Raw genomic sequence first — 24,101 nt, forward strand, 5'->3', positions numbered from 1 at the left:
TAGGTTTCCTTGACGTTTATTAGAGAGAAAAATAAAAATAACCAAATGTCCCATAGCTTGTTTGTATAAAATCAAAGTCATTGATTTTAAGTATGCAAGGGTTTTAAGTTTTTCGGACATCCAGCAAACTTTGACAAACTGGGGGATGAAAGGATAAAATGCTTCTGGAAAAAGCCAAACGGAGGGAGAAAGAGAAAAAACAAAAGTAGGAAGCATGGTTGAATGTGAACCTTAGAAAAAAATATATAACTGATTCTTTCATGGCAGCTACACATTTCACAGTCTATGCATTACATTCAAAGGATGTTTTACTTAACAACAATGCTGACATCATGCAAAAATGAGCAGAAAACCTGTTGCTAGAGACTTAAAAACATTAACAAAATTAAGTTTAGACGGTGACTTATTTTTTGAAAGGCAAATACTTCCATAGATTCAATGGTATATTTGGCTAGCAGGAAATCCTGATTGCTGTCCCTTTGGTTTCAGTTCAACAAGGCGTGAAACGATCACACTGATAGGTTTGATCACAAACCGGCCCGCGAAGTCCCATTATTCTCAATCCTGAAGCAGAAAGTTGTACTTCCCAAAGTCAAGCTCGTCCGGCATGATGAGCATGTCCTCCCTGGCTTTGGCTAGCTTTTGTCGGAGGAAATCCCGTCTCTCGATCCACTCCTGCAGCTCCTCTGAACCGTGAGCGTAGTCGCAGCTTACCCCGTCAGGACAGCCGCCGCCGATTCTGGAAATCACAAAGATTACGCTCAATTTGCGACTGGTCCTCGCTTGGGCTAAGCCGTTTCCGAACTCGGGGAAACGTCTGACATGGAGGAGGACTGGACAACCAAGACGCGCAGCTTACTTGGGGCAGATTTTAAAACACGCTCCAGGGAAGCGGTAGCTCCACGTCAGAGCCTCGTCTTCACCCTCACAGCTGAACACTCGGTCTTTGTGCTTCTCCGTAGAAATGTGCTGCTGCCACTGCCGCTCGCTGTTACTGTGCTTGCCACACAGCCGGCAGTGGAAGCCATCCTAAAAACAGGGATGATAAGGACGCATGTTTAAAACCTCCTTTTTATTGCAATGCCAATTAATAAGCAAACAGACCATTCACCAACCATTTGTTCTGCATAGTCGGTTGGCATGGCGATGAATTTCTCCTCAGGGTTAGACTGATTGCACACGGACCCATCTGACTGGCGGTTTTGAGCAGCTAAAGCCAGCCACATGTTGTATACTTGCTCCATGTCAAACACTGCAAACACAAACACAACCGGTTTAACAAACCAAACAATAATATTGCTTAACAAAACAAAAGCATCTACAATGTGACTCCAAATTATTCAAACACCAGACAGGATTTGTGTGATTGTTTTATTATTGTACAGCTACTGCAGTGGAGGGAAAGTGAAATCACTCACACTCGTTATTTTTCATGTACATCCACATCTCCTTCTCCTCTTGGCTGTGAGCAAAGGTGCAGTTTCCAGTGTAGTTGCACTTTCTCTTCTCCAGAACCTGTGCACACATCTGACAGAAGAAAAAATAAATAAATACACGCAGAATTGCAAAAGTGTTCACACCAATTAGACTTTTTCACATTTTGTCAGGTAAAAATCAGAAAGCTTTTTGTGTTTTAGTTGCATTTTATGCGACAGACAAGCACAAAATAGGGGCTAATTGTGAACAGAAAGAAGATGCTATTGTAAAGATGCTTCTTGAAGTTGGTATTGCACTTTGCTGAAACTAAAATTATACTGACTGCTACAGTTGAGAAAAAAAGAGAAAAATTGCAACCCGGAGAATATCGTATTGGGGAAGACAACTTTAATTTGTTTTACTTCAGGAGGAATTTCTCACAAATTGGTAGGAACAAAAGGAACCAACAGTATGTGGAAATATTGAAATAGCAGTTCAAGAAATTGGACATAAGGTTAAACTTCTGGGCTAAATGAGTCATACAACAAAAATCTGGGGGCTCGTCCGGGATGAGCGTTTAAGTAAAACCTCCTATACTTAGGATTAGCAGACTTACATCATAGTACAGAGGGAAGTTCTTGGCGTGTGGCAGTGGTCGGACAAGAACCCATTTACTCCGCTCTGAAGACCTGACCAGCAGCACCCGTCTGTCTTTGGTCCACCTGGAAATGAGAAGGACACAAACCCAGAGGCACTGGGTTAAATTAAATCTAGACACTGAATAGAGCAGATCTGTGCCTACATATAAAATATAACATTTTTAATTAACTGAATCAGTTTTTAAAAAAATTCCAATGGTTTTGCCACTAAAGTCTTTTTCTAGTGAGAGTATTGTACTACTCGCATATTATAATACATTTATTTCTTATGATAACTACTGTCAAGAACGCATGGTTGCGTCTACAGTCCCAAAGATTCCTGCCTGAATAAGAAGGTTTAGTTATATTAAATAAATCTACTGAATATATGTGGACTGTCGTATTTCCTCACGCGTGTCTGGCTTTAGCTGTACAGTATTTGAGGCCTTTGTCCGGTTCACTGATCAGGCCATCCCGCCAGCAGTGTGAACATGCAAACTTCATCTTCATGTTAAGACTTGCTCCAGCATTGTTTGATCCTTTTAATTTGCCTCCACCTCCGCCAGAAGACAGCTGGAGACAGGAAAATTAACAGAGGCTAATGTTATTTCATGACATCGTCAATTCAGGTTTTGAACAAAAGCCGAAAAATTAAAAAAAGGACACAAGTCATTCAACCTGGGAAAAGTCAGAAAACCTAAACATAAGTCAGAATTTCAACATGGAAAGTTAATTTTCAGCAATAAACTTCACCTGTACTCTGACGTAGTACTGTAAAACCTTCTTTGTCAACATGTTTTAAAGCCATAAAATAGAAAGAAAAAAATGTATCAGTTTGTTTTTGCTGCTAACAGTAAAGCAACAAGAACCAAACATTGTTGGCTTCCTGATTTAAAAGTAGAAAGAGCTCAAACTGGATAAACTGTCAAACACAGAATCAAACTGCGACTACCAACATGAGTCAAAGACCGCATAACATCCTGAGACAAATTCAAACAGGAAATGTTGGCAGTAGTTTGATTGGTACAGTGGGGCCTTAAACAAGCCATGTATGCTCAAAAATCTGTAAAAAGACTCACGTTTTTATACCCCCTTCTGCTTTTCTAATTACAGCAAAAGACAAATGCCAGTTGTTGGTTTCAAGGGCTAACGTACAGGTTTAAAGGATGTTTACTTTTAAAACGGAGCACTGGATTGGTTGATCGTTCTCTCCATAAACTAAATCATCATTTTAATACTGCTCTTTGTTTTTCTTCAGATTATCTCAGATATTAACATTTATTTGACAAACACATTAACACCGAGTTGTGACAAAAAAAGAAAAGAAATTTGTAATGGGTCAATACTTTTTCTACTGAATGAATAAACATATATAAACAATAAATAAACAGCCTATAGATAAACTGATGTACTGTCAATGAAACCAATCTCATTCCTTACCCTTTTTTCTTTCTCCTTTCTTGAGTTTTGCTCCTGCTTGTCATAAAATCTCATGGACACTTTTGCAATCTCATCCAGACTGACGCCTGTAAATTAACACACATTTGAATAAAAACTGGTCACTATTTTGTCATTGAGTATTTACAAGGTTTGCAGGCTGCTTTACAAAAAATGTGCATCAACTCTTTAGAACAGCAACGCAGGAAGTTTTGAGGCAAATATCACTTTAAAGAAAAGAGTTTTGAAATGTATTACAAAGACTATTTTCAGGTACAGACGAATCGGACATGGAACATCTTGCATCAAAGGGGGAGAAACTGCTAGCCTGGCCTGAATTTACCTTACAATTTTACTCTTCTGAGAACAAAACTCCCTGGATCGTACAACCTGTGTGACACAGTTCAACTAGTGCGTCTGTTATCGTGACAGGACTGCACCTGTGTGGCGCTGAACCCTCCAGGTTTTCAGCTCTATCACGGAGTGAGCAAACACACAATTGTCCTCCCTCTGGCAGCCGTATCGGATGGCCTGTCGGCACAAATCCAAGTGGCACACGACGCTGAAAGGACGGACTTTGCTGTAGTTAATGTTGTGGGTCCTCACCACAAAGGCCAAGCACCTGGCGGGAGGCAGAGGGGAGACGTTGGAGGTCATGTGAACCTGGAACGAAAGAAGCTTTGAGGGTTCGGGATTGGTGCGGACTCACTTATTAGCATCAAAGTTGTGGCGAGCATCCAAGTTGGAGCAGATGGTTTGACTGACGCAGGAGCGCTTACTGATGATTCTCGGTTTACTGTCGTAGCATTCCTAAGGAGACATAAAAAAAAGGAAAGAATACTAAAAGTCAGCCCTCGTCTCTTCAGTCTTAAACCTTTCAGATATGACAGTGTGCGCGCACTAACCTGGCAGAGGAAGATAAACATGCCCTTGTGTTCCTGTATTAGGCCGATGATGCTGCTCACCGGGTCCAGTTGGACCGCTGATGCTCCGAGCAGGGAGAACCTGTCCAGTCGTCCCTTTCTTTCCTCTGTCCAAACGTCGATCTCCAGCTGGTTGTAGGCAAATGTGCATTTTTCTCCATATATGCACACACCTGCATCCCCAGACTTCAGCAGCTCTAAACACAAAAAATAAAACAAATAAATACATTTCTTCTGCGTTTTTGGGAATAAATGTTTCAGCTCAAAGAAATAGAAATATCAGATGAGGATAACCTGACTGAATACTTCCAAAAATTGTTTTTAAGTCATGGTTTCATTTATTAAAAAGGGGAAAAAAGGTATACGGACCAAGGGGAAAATTGTTAAAACATTAAATTAGTTCAATCTGAAAGAGATGCTATGGTGCGACTACAAACTGTATGCTGTATTTACACACAATATCTTTCTCTGATATTAACATTAGTTTTTAATCATGCTATTAGTGTGACAAAACAAGCAAAAACAGAAAATGTACCTAAGGAGGAAATGTTTGTTCACACCACGGCAACTGAGCAATAAGCTGCGCTTCCATTGACCAAAAAAAAAAAAAATGCACAAATTGGAATTATTAAAATAAATTTGGGGCTGCACAGTGGCGCAGTTGGTAGAGCTGCAGCCTTGCAGCAAGAAGGTCCTGGGTTCGATTCCCGGCTGGGGATCTTTGTGCATGGAGTTTGCATGTTCTCCCTGTGCATGGTGGGTTCTCTCCGGGTTCTCCGGCTTCCTCCCACAGTCCAAAAACATGACTGTCAGGTTAATTGGTCTCTCTAAATTCTCCATAGGTGTGAGTGTGTGTGTGAATGGTTGTTTGTCTTGTATGTCTTTGTGTTGCCCTGCGACAGACTAGCGACCTGTCCAGTGTGAACCCCGCCTCTCGCCCGGAACGCAGCTGGAGATTGGCACCAGCAACCCTCCTGACCCCATTTAGGGAAGAAGGGTGTTCAGATAATGGATGGATGGATGGAAAATAAATTTGCTTAATAGAGACGTGTCAATTTTGAAAAAGCAATTTTTTTCCCTGATCAAAAGGTTTTTGTGGTTTTTTTCGCCATATTAAAATTTGTGTATTTCGCAGAGCTGCATTGGAAACACTTATTTCGCATCACAAGTCATGTGATGAACCGGTGAGGAAGACGAAGACGACAGCAGGAAGTGGCAGGTGGATCATGTCACAGACTGTTTTTGTAATCATTTATCGCGTAAACGAACTAATACCCGAGTGACTTTTGTTTCCTTTTTGCTTAATGGAAACACCAAAATTGTGTTTAGAGGAATATCTAACCACAATTTACCAGGCATTAAGTGTTTCTTTGCCATCTGCAGTTTCCAGCTTCAAATGACCCTGAGCTGGACCGGAAAACACTAACAGTCATCTTTAATAAAGCTTGTCCAAACTGCGTTTACTTAAACAGAAAGTCATTGAAACAAGCAGCATAAACGGCTAACAGATTTCATGTCTGAACAAGCAAACCGAGCTGTTACCATTTAATTCTCAAACTTTTTACCGGTTCTTATGGACGGAGCAGCAAAAAAAAAAAAAAATGCAAGGTAGATAAAAGGAACAGAGTTATTTTGTTGGAAAACTCACGTAGCAATCATTAGCCGTGCTTGGATACTACGAACACCGTCTCTTTGATGTTGTCTCACCTCGACAAAGAACAAAAGGTCCGTAGAATGAAGTCCTGGCAGGAAGCGGTCTCACTCTCGTCCACTCTGAGGAAGAGCCAGCTTTCTGTCTGCATAACAAAATGTCTCTCTTGCAGTTGTGGACCAGGTCTGGCTTGTGAACAAAACTGTACACGCTTTTACCTAGGGAAAGGAAATACACACACACGTTAAAAACCTATCTGTAGATATCCATCAGGATCAAATCCGATGAAGAGAAAACGTCTAACAGACCTCCACGAGGAAAACAGAGAGCGCAAGCCGGCAGGAAGTCATGGGTGGAGGACAGCGGGTTAGAGACAGTCCCATTATGGGTATCCTTCACCTGCAAGTGGAAATAATTCCTATTAATGTTAAAAAACAAACAAAAAAAACAATACCAAAAATAAAACAGCAGCCAACCGGTTGTGAACCCAGTCTTACTTTGTTGAGTTTATTTGGAGATTTTGTTACGGAAGCTGCAGGCCTGACAGACTCGGAGAAACCTGAGGAGTAACACCAGAGCACAAATTACAGAGAGCAAAGAAACATCCAAAATGTAACTTTTCCCCCCATCCTCGCATCCACACGGCTCTTAAAACGAAGCTTTCTGCATGTCCTTATCACCCACCCCTCCCGTTCTGGTTAACCAATGAGTTAACCAACTTTAATCACCGTTTGAGCTGAAGTCAGAGAGGGAATCCAGGCTTGTTCCACCAACAGAAACCTTTGGTAGAGCAGGCCCAACACGTTCCACAGCGGGGAAGGAGTCCAAGGCGTCTAGAGAGTCGAGCTGCTTAGTGGCGTTAGCGGCGGCTTTAGGATCGTGGCCATTCTGAGGTTTTATATCGGCGACAGACGCCGCAGTGTCTGCTTCATCTAGAGTCTTTCTTCCCTCGCCAAGCTCCGTTTTAGGCTCCTTAGCAGCAGCAGCATTCGGGGTCCAGTCCAAAATGTCGTCAAGGATGTCCAGAGTATCAAGCCCATCCAGGTTATCCAGTGTGGAGGCGTCTGCTCCGCATCCATTCCCAGCAGTGTAGAGGTCATCCAGGATATCCAAAGCTCCGGCAGTTGTGCTGTGATCGCCGTTCGTGAACGAGTCCAAGGAGTTGAGCTGGCTAATGGATGAGCTGAAAAAGGCTGGGGGCAGCTGGGGCGTCGGGTCAGGAAGGAAGGGGGTGGAAGTGGCTGCATGGCCAGGGTCCGAGAACGACAGAGCCTGAGAAAGATTTGGAGATAAGGGGAGCAACGGCTAAAATGATTATTTATAGCAACTGACTAAGTTTAAAGTAGCAATACAGGGTGTCTGCCGGACTCAGGACGTCACAGTTAAAGGTTTTTGAGAGATTTTTAATCCCCCCCATGAATAAAATTTAACACAAAACAACTACAATTACAGGGGATTGTTGGGGGGGAACTTGTTGCATTACAATCAAGCAAGGCAAAAACCATGAATCCTGCTTTGTGTCCAATAAAACTAGCTAACTAGCAAGGGTATACTAGCAGCCAGTACCATCAACTGTCTCGAGTCACAGTATGCAATGAAGATTTTGCGTGTGACTCAAACTTTTTGCCTGACAAAATAATCCATTGAGAAAAAATATATAATTTTTATTTATTAAACAGTCCTGCCACAACAAAATTAAAGACTTGTGATTAACATATTTAAAGCCAATTTAATTTTTTATTTTTTTTTTAAATGAATTTAAGGCATTTTAAGGTCTTAAATTTAGACATACAAATTTAACCTACCCACGGTCTCAGTTGGACCCCACACATCTTTTACTCTTAACAGTCAGGTCCAGAAACCTTGTGTCGTTTCGGGAACTGACGGTCTGATAGGACAACCCTGCCGTCACTTCCTGACCGTCATTTATCACACTCCTCCAAACCGCTGAAGGATGTGTGGACCCCCGGCAATAACTACTTCTCCTACACAAGGCTCACTCATCTTCAATCTTCCATCTACCTCAGATGGAACCTGGCCAGTGGGAAAGCTGTCGAGCAGTCTGTCCAAGTCGTCGTCCATCACCTCCAAGTCCTCCACAGCTTTCACCTGGTGAGTGACTGCAGGGCGGCTGGAGCCAGGAGGCGTGGCGGGGATGGCGTGCTTAGGAACGCTGCAGAAGTTGACTGTGCGAAGCAAGAAGAAAATTTATCTCACGAGAATTTCAAACCTTTGGCTGATCTTGCGCTAATTAGAGAGCCGACTTGAACGTGAAGATTTCTGACCTGCTGCATCGACACTTGGAGGATTCACACCATTTCGAATAACATTATTGGCAGGGGTCTAGAAGAAAGAAAGGGGAGAAAAATATATAAAGCACAATCTGGGGTGACTTTTAATGTAAGAATAACCTAATACAGCCTAACAGCCTATAAGAATAAATGATGTAAAGGGAAAATTCACAGCAGTCTTAAACTGAAGGTCCATTACACTCAAGCCAAGCAATGAAATCCAGTAAAGACCAATAAAAATGTGTTATAGCTGCAGAATTAAAGTGTTTTCATTATTATTTTCCATTTGTAACTCAAAAATTAGTTCATAACGCTTTGGCAAGAAAACTGACTTTTCTTTCCTTATTGTCCAAATTCACTACAAGATAGAATTTATACCAACCTAAGCTGGGCTTTGGTTTGGTTTCACTGTGCGTGTTTTGTTGTTTTTGTTTTTTTAAATGGAGCTCAATAACTCAACAACAAAGCTAAAACAACAACAAAAAAAGTTTTTCTTTAGCTTCACAAGGTGAACATCCACTCACTTGCTCACCTTTGAACTCACATAAGGTTTTCGAATTTTCATCCCCAGCTGGGCGGCCAGCTCCTGCGACAGCTCAATCACCTGCTTGTCCTGTTGAGAGTTAAACGAGCGAGTCTTTTTTTTTCTCTTTCACCCAGCTTGTTTTACAACGTCTTGGCATAAACCTTTAACCGTACCTGAGGATTGCTGAGCAGGCAGACGGTGGTGCAGTCGTACGCCTCCTTGTGCTTCCCCAGCTCCTTCAGGCACAGCGCCTTCCTGTAGAGCGCCCTGCGGCTGCCGTCGCACACCCCCAGAGCGCCGTCCGAGTCCTCCACACCTTCGTGATACTTTCCCTTGTTAAAGCAAGAGAAGCCGAGGTTTCACGATAGCAAAGCACAAAAAAAAAAAAGAAATAGGAACATTTGGTTACTATTCTGCAAGAAAGAACATGTTTTCAGCACGGTGGAGCTGCTGAGTGTCGCTCCCTCTGTACGCAGAGGTTCAATACCGATCAAAAACGTCCAAATGATTCAGCCACATTTCTTAGCAGACATTCATCAGGCTGGCACTGTTAGAGAATTTTCGGTATTATCATTTTGTTATTACTTTAGTTTTAGTTCAAATTCAGTCTGTTTAAAGTGTTCTGTTTCTCTTCTGACCTGGAGGTCAGGATTGTCTGTTTGTCTTCATGTGAGCAGTCGTATTTTGTCTAGTTAACAGCTTGACCGAGATTTGAACCGGGCTCAGATCGTAGATCAGTTATCACACCTGGAATTGGGTTGCTGGTTGTTTAGGTTACATGTTTTACGACCTCTGCTGTTTTTACTAACTGCCCCCTTGGCTGTTTTTCTTTGACAATAAAACAGGAGCTCGGGTGGAAGGAGATCAGAACTCTCTGTGAACAGAGAAGCTGATATCGGAGACTTCTCCTTTTGCAAAAGCTTTGTCATAAAATTCATATATACGTTGTCTGTGGTTCTTTATTTAGGTTCAAGGAAAACCTAAATAAATTCAGGCACTGTTTAAAATGAGAAGGGGGGGAAGAACAGTCTAGATAAAAAGAACAGCAGGAAGAACCGTCGACGGCACTTATTGTTCTAATATCCTAAGTTACACAACAAAAACACGACTTCTTAAGTAGTTTTGGCCAACTATCTAGCACAAATATACGTAGTAGTACACTTGACATACGAAAACTAACTCACAAGTGACTTTTCAGCAAGATATTAGAACTGGCTTCAAGTCAATAACTCCTTAACATCGATTTTAAAAAGCACTAGTTCCACTGGCAGATTATTTCACTTCTAACATGGGAGAAATGTTATCTGTGGAATAATCCGCCAGTGGAAATATTACTTCGTTAATATCAAGGAATTATTTGATTGAACGCAAACCCCAAATGTTGCTTGTAAGTTAGTTTTGTCTTATTTGAAGTGTGATCAAATATTTTCACTAGAAAATGGACCAAACATACTTGGTAAGACTTTGTGTTTTTGCAGTGCACTGAGCTGGCAAACCTGTAATATTCCTGAGTCACACCAATTTGTTTCTTTATATATCCAACAATAAAGAGTGGCAGACTGTCAAAGTACTCAACTGTGTATGAATAAAGAGTCATGCTGAATTCTGAGTCACCACCCGGGATCAGCTGGATGATGTAAGGCGGGTGGTGCAGGGCTACAACCTTTGGACCTCTACAACAACCCAGAGCCAGATGGGACGGCGTGAAACTGATCACATATGGGTCTCATTATCAGTTTGACCAAATCTTTCTGTTTAAAACCAATCAGACCTCTTTTAGTAGGCATTTGTACATCAGAGGATTTCATTTATGCTTTTTAAAACATTCACTTGGGATTGTGCTCAGTTTCGTAGCTCACGACAGATAATTTCATTTCCTTGTCTGCAATCGAGAAGTATGGAAAGAAATGTTGAGGAAAGAAAGGGAGCACAAGATAGTTGAGGTTACGTACGCTTACATGGATGGACATAACTGGAATAACTCAATGAGACCGGCCCAATCAGAACATTCTGAATCTATTGTAATCTGAACGAGAGCTCTGCTTTATGCAAACCGATAATCCAAATAGTGTGCATGTAAACACTTGTTGTTTTTATTACGTTATTCTGATTGTGGGAAACTGACAGGACCATGTGTGTGTGTGTGTGTGCGTGTGTGTGTGTGTGTGCGCCCTTTGTGTAGCATTAGTGGCCAGACGCCAAGTATGGAAAGCAAATCTGGCCTAAAACTAGTATTTTACGGTCAAAACTTGGGAGGATCTTTATTTCCTCTTGTGCTCTCATCCTGTGATGCAACAGCTTGTGTCGCTCAGCCTGTAGCTGAATTAGGGAGCGCAGAACCGTCTCTGCCGCAGGTTGGTTCTGGGCGCTCAAGAGGACACAAAAACAACACACCACAGAGTTTGTTTGCTTTTCTGCTAGGCACAAACAGAAGTACAACTTCTTCTTCTGTTTTTTTTATTTTTTATTATTATTTTTAAGGGAAATTTTGCTTGTATTCTTTTAAAAAAACAAATGGCCTGCTGCATGTAAACACACAGATTAATTAATTTTGTGCCCATTTAAATGATACCTTTGGGTTATTTAATCCAAATACATTTCAATCCGATCAAGGAGTTTTACACACGGCTGCTGTGAATGCCATTCTGAGACACGAGGAGGGATCTGAGGATGAGGATGAGCACACAGACGGTTCTCATCCGACCCGATGGAGCCTGAGAGGTTCTGCTGAGAGGAATGAGAGGAACTGGACACGGATGTGTCACACAACTAACGATTATTTTAGTAAACGATTATTCTGTCTCTTCTGTTTTTTCATCCAGAAGTCAGGTTTTTTTAAAATTGGCACATTCTGCAGACTTTTCATTTAACCTTTTACGTCTTTTTTTTTTCTTTCAAAATATCAGAAATACATAAAAAGATGTAAAATAATAAATATACATTTTCAATGCTCATTTCATTACTTAAAATGAAACAACATAGCTTTCCTTTGTTGTACGCTTGGTCATTTCTAGCAAAAGAGGCATCTGCAGCTAAAGAAGAACTGCTTACAATTATCTTATGGATTAATAATTATACAGCATAATGTGCCTAATAGGAGATTATTTTTACAAAATTTAAATCACGTGATGCTGAAACTTTGTCACTTCAGGAGTTCTGGGTAGAACCAATTTACTGACAAAGTTGTTTTTTTGATTTTTTTTTCCTTAAATGGAAAAAGTATATTTAAAATGTAAAAAATGAATTAATAGAAGTAATTCCTGCTTTGAGTATGTTGTTCTTATGGTATATTTTAGAGTCTGTAAACTCCAGTTCAGGATTAATGTGGTTTTTATAACGCAAAGCACTTTGAACTGCCTTGCTGCTGAAATATGCTACGAATATTGACTGATAAATTAGTTGACATTTCAATAATTGATTTATTATGAGTAATTCAATCAGCCCTTATCATGTGCACCAAGCTTATGGCATTATATTTACCAAAACCTGAGGCTGCAGGATAGTAGTCGTGTAATCGTCTTGGTTTTTAATCCTTTTAATACATTTGGTAATATTACAAAAACAGCAGCGGCTTTCTTCCTTCATCTCAAAAGCAAAGAGCCTCACCATGCTGTGGTAGGCAGCGGCTCGGTTCACATACAGGCTCTCCAGCAGAGCTTGAGGGATCTGGATCCCCTCTCCTTCAGCGTAGGTTGAGATGTTCAAGGCCTCAGTGAACTGTCTGACGGCCTCCTCCCACTGCTGGTCTCGGAAGAAGGCGTTGCCCTCTTCCAGCAGGTTGCACACCAAGCGGGTCAAAAAGTCCTGAGGGAGAAACGAGAGACGAGGAAAAGATGCAGAGTCATGGCACATGATACATGTTATCCATTCGGAGGAATTTTAAATATTACAGAAAAACAAAGGGTATTTAAAGTGTTTAAATCAACTTTTCTTTTTTAGTATGTGCTGATTTATTTGACGATAGATTCTGTTTTGAATCACCACCTTAAGAACACATACTGAGCAACTGGGAACAGGGGGAACCAGTTCCTCAATGTGATTTCAGCATAGCAAAGGTCCTGTGCTTTTCTAGCTGTGCGTCTGTGTTTATGCAATGAAGCTAACCGGGCCTGCAGCCGGGCCCATTTGGAACGCGAATGGATTTCAAGCCAAGGCTAAAGTGCGGCAGCACAGACTCTGGACTGGCATTGCAATGGTGAAGTAAGTCAGACATTTCACAAAGAAGTCCTCTGGCCTGCAGCATGCGCTTCTCCTCAACCCGTTTAAGCCCCAAAAGAATGGTGCATTCACAGACCTGTCGGTGACTTGCACCATCTGCAGCAGTGCAGAACCAAACCATTGAATATCGCAGGTTTCTGAGTTGCTTCCTGACTGCATTGTGCCAAGTGTACAGCAGGGTTACCCCTGTGGTAGGGCAGTCGTCCAGTGGCCCACCATGTTCATTGAAATAAAAGATGTTTAAAATTGACAGGATATTTGAAAATATCACTAAGTAATTATGTGTTATTGGAAGAAATTAATAATATGCTAATATAAACGCTAACTAAAAATTTGGGGCGTGCTCCGGTGGCGTAGAGGGTAGCGCGCCCCACGCTTGGAGGCCTTCGGTCCTCGATGCGGCCGTCGCGGGTTCGATTCCCGGACCCGACGGCATTTGCCGCATGTCTTCCCCCCTTTTCTTCCCCCTTTCCTGTCAGTCTACTGTGGTATAAGGGACATTAGAGCCCACAAAAGGACCCCCTGGTGGGGAAAAAATAAAAATAAAAAATTCATAAACATTTAAAATACCTAAAATAAATAAAGAAGCCGTGCTTAGCCGTGTGGAGGTGCAAATAAAGCCTGGTGGCCCGCCAGGCTTATAATACACTGGATGTCTAAATGTTTGACATCTCCCCACATTCACTGTAAACTAAAACAAAATATGTGCTTTCCAGTCATATAGTGCCATTTCATAGCATAATCACGTAACTATGTTACCTTCAGTTGTTATAAAAACGATATACATCAAATGTGACCTAAAAAAATTATTTTCTAATTTAATGCCTTGAAACTCATCGGGGAATAACATTCTAACATAATGCAAGGCTCATGAAAGCCGATTTAACATGATATTGCCCCTTTAAGGCCTTCACAAAACAGCTGTTTTGTGAGCAATTACACCTTAGCTAACTGCTAAAGCACTTGATTTTATTTAAATGCACCCGTGTAGTAAGGACTTTTGGTAATGCGCAAGAGGACCGGCTGAGAAATAGAGACATCGAGTTCAAAAAACTGGTTTCAGATGTGGACTCCAGATGCATTAGCAGACATACAGACACTGTGACCTCAACATGCCCATACCGAGAAGACAGGTATGTGATAATGTAAACTTTGAGGAGAGAGTGTGTTGACCAGAACCCTATAAATGGGGATTTCATTGCAATTGACAACTGACTTAGGCTGCTGTATTGTCATAAACCTTTGCTGCTCAACCAAAGTCACCACACACCAGCATCAAGAGGAGACTGACGGAAGACCTCACACCAGATCAAAAGGGACTGAACACAACCAACAGCCAATTTCCTCCTACTTCACAAGTAAGTGCAACTCTGTCTTGTTGTGTTTGCGATCCAAACAAAATGTCATAAACTTCTAGCAGTTCTTAACACTTTTGCAAGACTCTACGTTACACCAACAGTACTGAGAAGGATGTATCTCGGCAACAACATGTGAAAACAACAGCAAACACATTGACATACACACGTCGGATTAAATGATCACAGTCACTACCTGGTACCCTGCAGGATCTGGATAAGCCAAGGGAGACCTAAAACACAAGACATAAACTCACTCAGAAGCGATTAAATATTTCATCTGACAAGGATGCACGTCAAGGCTAGTTTCGTTTTCTGCCACAGCGCCCTTGTACGGACACATAAAAACAATGTACTCACTGTATAAAAGCCAGAGCCCTGCTTATCTCTTCCTTTCGTTTCTCTCGGGCTGACTCCATGGTGGTCCACTGCACAGAAACAAAAAAGCAAACCCAGCTAGTTGGGGGTAGAGGGGATCTACATTTGTATGTACTGTTACTTTTTTTTTTTTTTTCCAAAATACCAACCACAAACATAACTGCTATGGATGCCAACTTCAGCAAGACACACCTACCTGATAAAGTGAGGAAGTTCACTGAGCCAAAGCAAAGTTTAAAGGCAGTTCATGGTGGCCGGATGAAGCAGGAACCGACGAGCAGCTGCTGCGAATTTGAGCTAATGCGCTACGAGGCCAAGAAGGACGAGCCTTCGAGTCTGACGGAAAGGCTCTCTCCACGATCTCCGGTAAGTTTCGATTCTCAGCTACCAGCTGCAAATGCTCCTCGCGACACGCTCAGGAGAGCTGTCACGTGACCACAGCGCGCCGCGCCACTCCGCGTCCGCGAGCTCGTCGCCTCGGCTTTCCGAAGTTCGTCACGTCACGTGATAACCGCTCTATAAAACATCGGAGGAAGTTACGATTTACCTGATGCCCCCAAAAGCAACACATCTTCGCCAGAATGGAAACACAGCAGCAGTTTTGGGTCATTATAATGAGATTTTTATTTTTATTTTTAATCAATGTGGCGGAAACGGGCTTCCATACAAAACTGAGGGGAAGAAAAGTAACTTTTGATTTTCAAAAATAATGCCTAAAATCACTTTCAGTAAAATAAATAATGATAATAAAAAAGACTTAGGCTATTATTTTAGGAAGGTGATGATATTTAAAATAATAACTTGAATCATCTGGAAAGAAATGCTTGTGGTTGTTATTGAAATACTGAATAGTAATTACGCTTCCTTGTAAAAAGTTAGAATAATGAAAACAAAAACGTAGTTAGAAACTAAAAAAAAAAAAAAAACAGAAATAACACTATGTTTAGTAAATTCATACTTTGTAATCCTATAATCAAGCTTTATGCATGTAGTTCCAGGTACAGTTTGTTGTTGCTGTAAAATGCCTTGACCTCGTCCAAAAGCTGAGCTACTGAAGACAAAAACTTCTCTTCCTACAGATGAACCCCTTCGGTTTAAAGGTAATTTTGTTTTCCACATGCTTACTCTGGAGTGATCTGAGGCAGGGTTTCCTTTGAGAACTTTTTACCAAAGTATGTAACTAGCTTGAACTTGACTACATTGTTTTATAACTAGGAATAAAATGGAATGTATAGTTGACTTAAATTCTTGTAGGGTCTGACCACACAGGAGAACTTCTTGGAAGATTTGGGAAAACAGTCAGGTCAAGGGTCAAAAGACATTAAGTTTGAAAAATAAGTCTAATCAATGTTTTCCAAATGCATAAGCAGACAATCCGGTGCCAGGACCCAAAAGAAGACGTGAATGTGAAAAATAAGCATGTGTTGACTTTGGGGAATATGTGTTGGTCAGAGCCCTATAAAAGGGACATAGTCCAGAGATCTGGGGGTTAAGGGTCCCTACAATTGGGCCAAGATTTCCTCGCAATTTGGTCATGCTGACTTAGGCTGCAGTATTGTAATACAACTTTGCTGTTCAACCAAAGTCTGAAGCATGTATAGTCTTCTTCCTGCAGCAACACCACACCAGCATCAAGAGGAGACTGAAGGAAGACCCCACATTCTCCTTATGGATTAAATTGACTGTATAATTATGCATCAACTGAGTTTGATCCAGAATTATACATTGCCTTAATATGAGATTTTGTTGGGAATCGGTTCTGTAAAGATAAACTGACCAGAATTGCATGGAGATTAATTAACTTGTGGTTAAACGGAGGAGTATGTAGTTGGATTGCCTGAGGTGGTAATGACGTCCTGTGGCAGTCTGTTGCATAATGTGGTGGAATAGTCGTCCTATGATTAGGACGACTGTTCCAATATAATTGGTTAATGTGTTAATGTTTTTATCAGGCGAAGCACTTGGGACTGCTTCGTTGCTAAAATGCGTTGTGCAAATAAACTTGACTTGGCTCGACAGGTCAGCAGATTGTGCAGAGAGGAATGTACAACATCGTCCTTGGACAGCATTTGACTAGCCTAAATATTGCAGTTTCTCAGCTCTCCAAATACCAAACATATCATAGATTTTGAATTAGAAATGCACCGGTGTAGTCCTGAAAACGAGACATGTAAATGACTAATAAGATAAATATATATTTGCTGAATTGAAAAAAATCCATATAAAATATCAAATTCAAACATATGTTAGGATTGGGATATAATTAAATGTTATATTCAATTCATTTTGATTAAGAGACATTAAATTTACTCCCTGATTCTATGAATGTTGGCTGTCTCTGATTCCTTCTTCTTATGTTTTAATATTTTTTAATAAAAACTTTACCAATCTTTGCTTTGATTCTACATCTATACTGATTGGTTTATGTACAATAATATACTTTAACTTAATATTACTGCACAAATTATTTGATGTAATTGAATCCTAACTTCAGATTAGCCATCCATTTGAATTCCTTTACATATTAGACAAAATTGTTTAGAAATTTATAAATAAATGTGAAAACTTGGAGATGTTACTGGGACACCATTTTGATTCTTCCACTTGTGAAAGTTATTTCATTTCCACCAACAAGTTCTCTGATCAGGAAGCACAATTTCTCTTCACACACAGTTTTAATAACAGACGGATACTAAAAAGATCAGTTGCAGGCAATATTTAGTCAATATTAGACTTTATTGATGACCATTGCAATTTTTTATCTGTTGAAATACATAAGCTGAACAGTAAAACATAGTTAAATGCAGTAATTAAGGCAATAATTTTATCAGCAGTAAATCTATCATTGAAAGGTCTGTAGACATTAAATAATTATTCAAAGCAACATTTTTGTGTATATATTTTTATAAGATTTTTTATTATCTACATTATATATTTTCCTCCTGCTGGAAATGTACAGTGATACTGCATTTCCATTCATCTTTGTGTGTGTTTTAAGAAACGGTTGTAGAACTACAAGTCCCGTGATTCCTCGTTCATCGGTCGTCAAGTGGTTTGGTGTGGTGATGCTTCGGTTTTGAACGGCAGAGGCGAGCGGGAGTGTGTAGCTGGACTGGATTCAACCGTAACGGGAGTGTGTAACGGCAACGTAAGTTTGTTTTGTTTTTTTTTAACAGTAAAATATCCTCATTTATTACATAAAGTGTTGGAGAGTTGAAGCTTAAGCCGTAAACTACCAGCAACAAACGTTATCTTGCTGCATGAAAAGGCCGAGTTACAGACACGCTGTTTCATGTGAAACACACCAATGCTAGCTAGCAAACTAAGTTCTCCATGTTATAAACTAACGACTCCAGAGTTAAATATATGTTCTGTCTGGTTCTGCGTAAATACGTCGCTAGGGTTTTGACTTTTGCAACGAGCAGGTAATGTGTTGCTGAGTCGGCAGTTGTCGGGTCAACGGACACGAAGCAGTTGGCAGTTAGCAGCGAGTTAGCAGCCGCAGGTTTATTATACAAGTCAGGTGTCTGAAGTAGGACGGCTTACCTTTAAAACAACCTTACTAGATAATAAACGCAAAATTGAGGCCAAAATTGCCTTTATTCGGTCTTAAAGAAAAATATTATGGTATCGCTTAAAAAAATGAAGTTATTGTGGAAGGTAAGGTAAACGTATCAATAATTTTTTTTTTTCCGTTTTTCTTCAGTATAAAGGGGGAATGGGGGAACGTACTACATTAGAGTTTAACTTGAAGACGAATACAAATTTTAAACAATGCCTTTGGTCCTCAGGCATCTCCATGGCGACTGACATTGTTGCAGAGCTGGCCGACTCTCTGGCCAGGACTGGAGTCGAGGATGGAGAGTTGAGCTACAAAGGTCAGGGAAGGAAGCTGGATGATGCCCAGTCAGGTACGTGACGTAAGCAGACCATTGTCCACACTCAGTGACGCAAATCCTCATTTTATTGGTATTATTACTTAAAAACATTCTGTTTTTATTGTTATTTATGTTTGTTTTACTCTGGTGACCTAAGTGTTCCTATACGATAATTTGGAAATTTCCGACTCTTCTGTTTCGTGTCTTAACCAATTAAAATAGATGTCAGGTGTGATGATTAAAGGCAAATGGAGTTGGTCCAATTGGCCAAAGAGTGAGAATGAATGGAAATATAACAGTATTTTATCAAAAGTCTCATCCTGGCAGTTGTTGGCAATCGAAATATTGCGATGATAGTTGGATTTGTGCAGCTCTCAAGGTTTCCCCCAGAAAACTTGCTAAGCCTTGTGGTCATTCATCCAGCGGCCCGTCGTGTTTTTGAGTTAAAAAAAATGTTTAAAGTTGACAGGAAATTTGAAAATATCACTTGATAATTATGTGTTATTGGAAGATTAATATCTGAAAACCAACTATAAAGTCTTAAAAAGTGTAAATATTCTTTAAAAAATTTAAGTAAATAAGCAATGTTAGCCTGGTGGGGACACAAGTAAAGCCTGTTGACCCGCCAGCCTTATAATACACTGTGGGAAACCCTAATGCTCTAGTCGTTACCGTTGCCACTTCTAAACCTGACACCGCTTTCCCGTTTTACAGCGGAGGAGATCGTGAAGGACATCGAGGAGTTTGAGGGTCTACAGGCTCTCAGGATGGAGGGAAACACTGTTGGCGTCGAGGCGGCGCAAGCCATTGCCAAAGCGCTTGAGACGAAGAGCGACTTCAAGGTTCTGAGTTTGATACTTTTGTCATCAATGTAGTAGTTAACATCACACTTTAGAAAATCAGCTACAAAATGTTAACATTTCGGAGTTGTCTTGGCTTCGTATGGTCTTATGCTAAAGAGTATGGCATAAAGATGTTTCTCATTAGTTGCCTCTGGTCCAAATATTGTAAACAAACTCCATGTTTGTCTTGACCCACATTTTTTTGTATAGTTATAATTGTAAATATGTCAATCAGTCAACCAGAAACCACAATTGGTAATAAAAACTAAATACTTAATAACAATTTTCAGTCTATAAATGCATGCAGCTTGACAACCAATATTGAGTTTAAGCCAAATCAGATTGAGATTAAGGAGACGGTTTGATACTGAAATGTGACCAATTGTTCAGCTCCTTCACGTTTTTCTTTAATTCAGAGCCAATACCTGAATCTAAGAAAATGAAACGCATGTTTTCTGTTTCATATTTTTTTCTGTTTTGAAATAAAAAATTCAGATTGGAGAGATTCTGTCAGTATTGGGCAGAGAAAACCTGATCAGTGTATCTGTAGATATCCTATCTATGTCTCAGATACCTCCTGTATAGTTTAATAATTAACTTTGGAAGACTACTCTCTTATGTTTTTCAAAATAATCACATTGCTTACATGTGCTTCCTCACAATCAGCGCTGTTACTGGAGTGACATGTTTACTGGTCGTCTGCGCGCCGAGATCCCGCCTGCCTTGGTAAAACACTTTCAGTGACACCTTTTATAAATCTGTGGTTACATGACACACACTCTTTAGCTGGGTTGTTTTAGTGTGCCGTCTCATTCTACAGTCTGGTTTTGTGTTTTTGTGTCGTAGAACTCCCTGGGTGATGCCCTGATGCTAGCAGGGGCCCGACTGACGGTTTTAGACCTCAGCGACAACGCGTTTGGGCCCGATGGCGTGAAGGGCATCGAGAAGCTGCTCAAGAGCACCGCCTGCTTCACGTTACAGGAGCTCCGGCTCAACAACTGCGGCATGGGCATCGGAGGCGGAAAGGTAAATCAACAACGGACCAGGAGACCAAGACTTTTGTTCACTAATCCTTCTTCAATTTTTCTACTATTGTGTACCAAATTGTGTTTTGAACGCTTCAGATCTTGGCTGCTTCGTTGATCCAGTGTCATAAGCAATCCAGTGAGAAAAACGAACCCCTCAGCCTGAAGGTGTTTGTCGCAGGGAGGAACCGCTTGGAGAACGATGGAGCCACCGCCCTCGCTCAAGCTTTCCAGGTCAGGGTCAAACTGTCTGTAGCATTCACAAAGAGAACTTTGTTCAGATACTATTAAATATACTAGTGAGCTATGAAATATAAATGCTTGTCATTTGAATAGCGGTGTGATAAAACAGCCACTTTGTTTTGGTCATAAATCAGTACATACCAAATCCCACTTTTTTCCTCCTTCTTTTTTTTTTTTTTTTTTTACAGAAACATTAACACAAAAATAAACCACCCTTGCTAATATGTTGGCATTATTTCCCTGGTTTTTGGTTCCCTTTAAAAAGTTTATTAAATTTTTAACAAAAAAAAAAAAAGGTCAAACGAAAAGTAAAAGGAGGTGATTGTCTAAAAGTTATTTGTCCTTTACTATGTGCACAGACCTAAATAACTTCTCAGATTGTGAAAACACTAAATAATTACGGCCATAATAACAAGGAGCCTGCAGTTTTTTATCATCAATACAGTCAGTGTTGCATTATTTTGTTGTGGCGTGCTTTTGACAGCAGTTTTATCAGCTTACTTGTTGTTGCTACTCACCACAGAAGCAGCTAAAAACGGTGGTGATCACATCTGATTTCTTGTACCGTGACGGTTTGGTGCAAATTCATGTACCTTTTTCATGCAACTCAAATTTGCTTGGCGGTGCAGAGACCAGTGCTGCTGTTAACAATTTATTCTTTTCAGTTGAAAGCTTTGGTGCCGTTTAGGCTGATAATTGTGACTTTGCGTGTTTTTTTCTGTTGTGTTTGTTTTTCTAAGCTGATGGGCAGCCTGGAGGAGGTCCACATGCCCCAGAATGGAATCAACCACCCGGGTGTGACGGCTCTGGCCTCCGCCATGCAGCACAACCCACGGCTCCGGATCCTCAACCTCAACGACAACACTTTCACTGAAAAGGGGGCTGTTGCCATGGCGCAGGTACAGAGACACAAGATATCATGGTAGCAGTTTATTTCATGTGTTTTATGTCTTTAAAACCGAAAGTGGTCGGAATTGTGTTTCAAGCTCAGGGAGCCGCAAGAATTTATTAAAAGGCTTTTCTTTTTATAGGAAAGACAGATGGCCGATTCATTATTATTATTAATGAAATATTATTACGTATTTAAAATTTTTGTTGTGTGCTTTGCTGGGACAAACTAAATGCCTCTTACACCCTTTGGGGATCAATAAAGTATTATTCTCTTATCTTAAGTCTCTATCAAAAATCTTTTTTAATGTTCTGTGCAAAAAATGAATTTATTTACATAAAGTCACCTTCCTAAAATAATGGAAGGTCATTCCATTGTAGCGACTACCAAAATAGATCCCCCCCCCCACCCTCAAGTGCTATCATTTCTGCAGTTGGGGTCGTACATTGAACGCTGCAACACCGAGGAAGGTCGAGATCTTTACTCATTCATCATCCATAATTATGTAATAGAATTAGAGTTCAGATTAATGTTATTGGTGCAACAGAACCAGTTCTGCCTGTATTAATATAGTGGATGTTGGGTCTGTCCTCACAGGCTCTGAAACATCTCCACGGCATCCAGGTGATCAACTTTGGGGACTGTTTAGTGCGGCCGGAAGGTGCTAAAGCTATTGCAGAAAGTGTGTCAGAGGGCTTACCCATCCTCAAGGTGAGTGGTCGGTAAACTTGACTGTCACAACTTGGATTACATAATCTGTTCTGGATTGCGCCAGCAGTTTGTTTTTCTCGGTTTGTGTCGGTATGAAGGATTGGAGCCTAAGCAGGAAACCTTTCTGAATATTGTCACAAAGTCGTGGTATTTGATCATCTCTGATTTACATTTAATTTTGCAAGCAATTATTTTACTTTGAATACTTTTTTTTTGTTTTTTGGTTCATTTTTTTCTTATTTCGTAAATGATAAGTTAGAATTGGGTGAGATGGTGTAAAAATCTCAGATTTTTAAAAAAAGAATATATATATATTTTCTTCTTCTCTTGCTTTCTTAAAAAAAAAAAAGAAATTACACATGATCTAAAATATGTTAAAATGTGGCTTTTGTTTCAATTATTCCTTCTTTGAGTTGTACAACAAAATATCTGCGCCAGCCTACAATAATTTTTGCTTAATTGCCGGAGTATAGTCACAACATAAGCACAAAATAAACAGAACTTTTCCAGTAGAAAGCCTGAAAACTGCAAGAAAAAGAGTTATCTTAATTAGAAAACAGCTTCTCGGGTTATCCAGATCTGTTACCACAGGACATGTATTTCTCTCTTCGAAACAAACTCAGTCGTTTGCACTACAATTTCTGCCGCTGACAGTAATTTGATGCTGTTTGTGTTAAAAGATGAAGTGTTCCGTTTGACAGGAGCTCAATCTGTCGTACGGTGAGATCACGGCGGACGCAGCTCTGGCTGTGGTGGAGGCCGTGAAGAACAAGGACCAGCTGGAGAAACTGGACCTGAACGGTACAGATCTGGAGGGAAAAAAAAGCAGCAGCTCAGATCCTTCTGCCTGGTTTTTGATACTTTAAGCTATTTTAAGGGAAAAAAAACGTTTAAGTAATCGTTTAAATCCCTTTGATTTTCAGGGAACTATCTGGGAGAGGATGGCTGCAAAGCCGTGAAAGACTGCATGGAAGGCGTGAACATGATCAGCCTGTTAGGATCACTCAGGTGATTGCCTTTCTGAGTAATCAATATATCAATTAATCTTTTGTTCTTGTTAATTCCTGTTTTACTTCCATACAAAGAGCCAATCACACCTGCTGCCTCTGACTTCTTAACTGCCTAATATTTAGATCTTTACGTAAATTCATCGTCGATGTGTTTCGGCCGTTTTCTCAGTGACGACGAGGGTGAGCCTGAAGACGATGAGGACGAGGATGAAGAAGATAACGATGAGGATGATGAGGAGGATGATGATGATGATGATGAGGACGATGTAGATGAGGAGGAAATTGAAGAGGAGGAAGAAGAGGAGGAGAACAGCAGCAGCAACAACAACAAGGTTAGTTGTGACTAAACTGTGTAAACTAACTGATAAAATGACCAGCATCACAACATTGTATCTATGGTTACATCAGTCACTGGGCTAAGTTTCCTACTTTCTTCTCTTTGCCCCCTTGACCCAAAGCCATCCACTCCCGTGTCAGCACCGCGACCACCAGATGTCTCTTCTTTCCTCAGCTTCCCGTCTCCTGACAAACTGCTGAAACTTGGCGCCAAGAGAGCGTTGCTGGTCCAGCAGCAGGTGAGCAAACGCAGAACAATACGGACAGCAAAGGGTGTTGCGCATCCTTAAAAAGTCTTAAATCAAATAATAATTTAAAGCTAAGGCCTCAAAAT

At 40.6% G+C, this 24,101-nt stretch overlaps 2 protein-coding genes across 4 annotated transcripts in view; one reads left to right on the plus strand and one right to left on the minus strand.

Annotated features, from left to right (window-relative positions):
* zc3h7ba (zinc finger CCCH-type containing 7Ba) lies at positions 1–15,168 on the minus strand. 2 transcript variants are annotated; one of them, XM_044100664.1, is made up of 22 exons: positions 15,030–15,168; positions 14,816–14,883; positions 14,652–14,688; positions 12,489–12,686; positions 9,056–9,214; positions 8,901–8,969; positions 8,351–8,408; positions 8,088–8,251; positions 6,794–7,337; positions 6,563–6,624; positions 6,374–6,464; positions 6,122–6,283; positions 4,397–4,611; positions 4,201–4,301; positions 3,932–4,113; positions 3,495–3,580; positions 2,467–2,627; positions 2,033–2,138; positions 1,419–1,527; positions 1,116–1,252; positions 860–1,029; positions 1–739 (listed from the first exon to the last, which is right to left on the minus strand). In XM_044100664.1, exons 2-22 carry the CDS (start codon positions 14,872–14,874, stop codon positions 559–561), a joined length of 3,051 nt encoding a protein of 1,016 aa, XP_043956599.1. In that variant the 5' UTR covers positions 14,875–14,883; positions 15,030–15,168; the 3' UTR covers positions 1–558. The 2 variants fall into 2 exon arrangements, with proteins under 2 accessions (XP_043956599.1, XP_043956598.1); XM_044100663.1 differs by having other exon boundaries at positions 8,889–8,969.
* Positions 15,087–24,101, plus strand: part of rangap1a (RAN GTPase activating protein 1a) — a 13,470-nt gene continuing 4,455 nt past the window's right edge. For both annotated transcript variants that reach the window (XM_044100666.1, XM_044100665.1), the window contains exons 1-13: positions 15,087–15,199; positions 17,832–17,981; positions 18,625–18,744; positions 19,426–19,553; positions 20,220–20,279; positions 20,400–20,579; positions 20,678–20,812; positions 21,562–21,720; positions 22,308–22,421; positions 23,123–23,222; positions 23,345–23,429; positions 23,601–23,763; positions 23,890–24,006. In XM_044100666.1, the coding sequence (XP_043956601.1) occupies positions 18,633–18,744; positions 19,426–19,553; positions 20,220–20,279; positions 20,400–20,579; positions 20,678–20,812; positions 21,562–21,720; positions 22,308–22,421; positions 23,123–23,222; positions 23,345–23,429; positions 23,601–23,763; positions 23,890–24,006 (1,353 nt within the window). In that variant the 5' untranslated portion in view covers positions 15,087–15,199; positions 17,832–17,981; positions 18,625–18,632. The remainder of the gene's footprint in view (positions 15,200–17,831; positions 17,982–18,624; positions 18,745–19,425; positions 19,554–20,219; positions 20,280–20,399; positions 20,580–20,677; positions 20,813–21,561; positions 21,721–22,307; positions 22,422–23,122; positions 23,223–23,344; positions 23,430–23,600; positions 23,764–23,889; positions 24,007–24,101) is intronic.

This window comes from Gambusia affinis, linkage group LG19, assembly GCF_019740435.1.
Source record: "Gambusia affinis linkage group LG19, SWU_Gaff_1.0, whole genome shotgun sequence".
NCBI classification, from domain to species: Eukaryota; Metazoa; Chordata; class Actinopteri; order Cyprinodontiformes; family Poeciliidae; genus Gambusia; species Gambusia affinis.

What these genes read in the sequence shown, in the direction of transcription:
- zc3h7ba (XM_044100663.1), bottom strand. Translation starts at nt 14,874, where the DNA reads ATGGAGTCAGCCCGAGAGAAACGAAAGGAAGAGATAAGCAGGGCTCTG. An exon ending in CAGATCCTGCAGGGTACCAG is followed by an intron (nt 12,687 to 14,651) that starts GTAGTGACTGTG and finishes TTTCTCCCTCAG; the next exon opens with GACTTTTTGACCCGCTTGGT. An exon ending in ACAGCTAAAGCCAGACACGC is followed by an intron (nt 2,139 to 2,466) that starts GTGAGGAAATAC and finishes TCTCATTTCCAG; the next exon opens with GTGGACCAAAGACAGACGGG.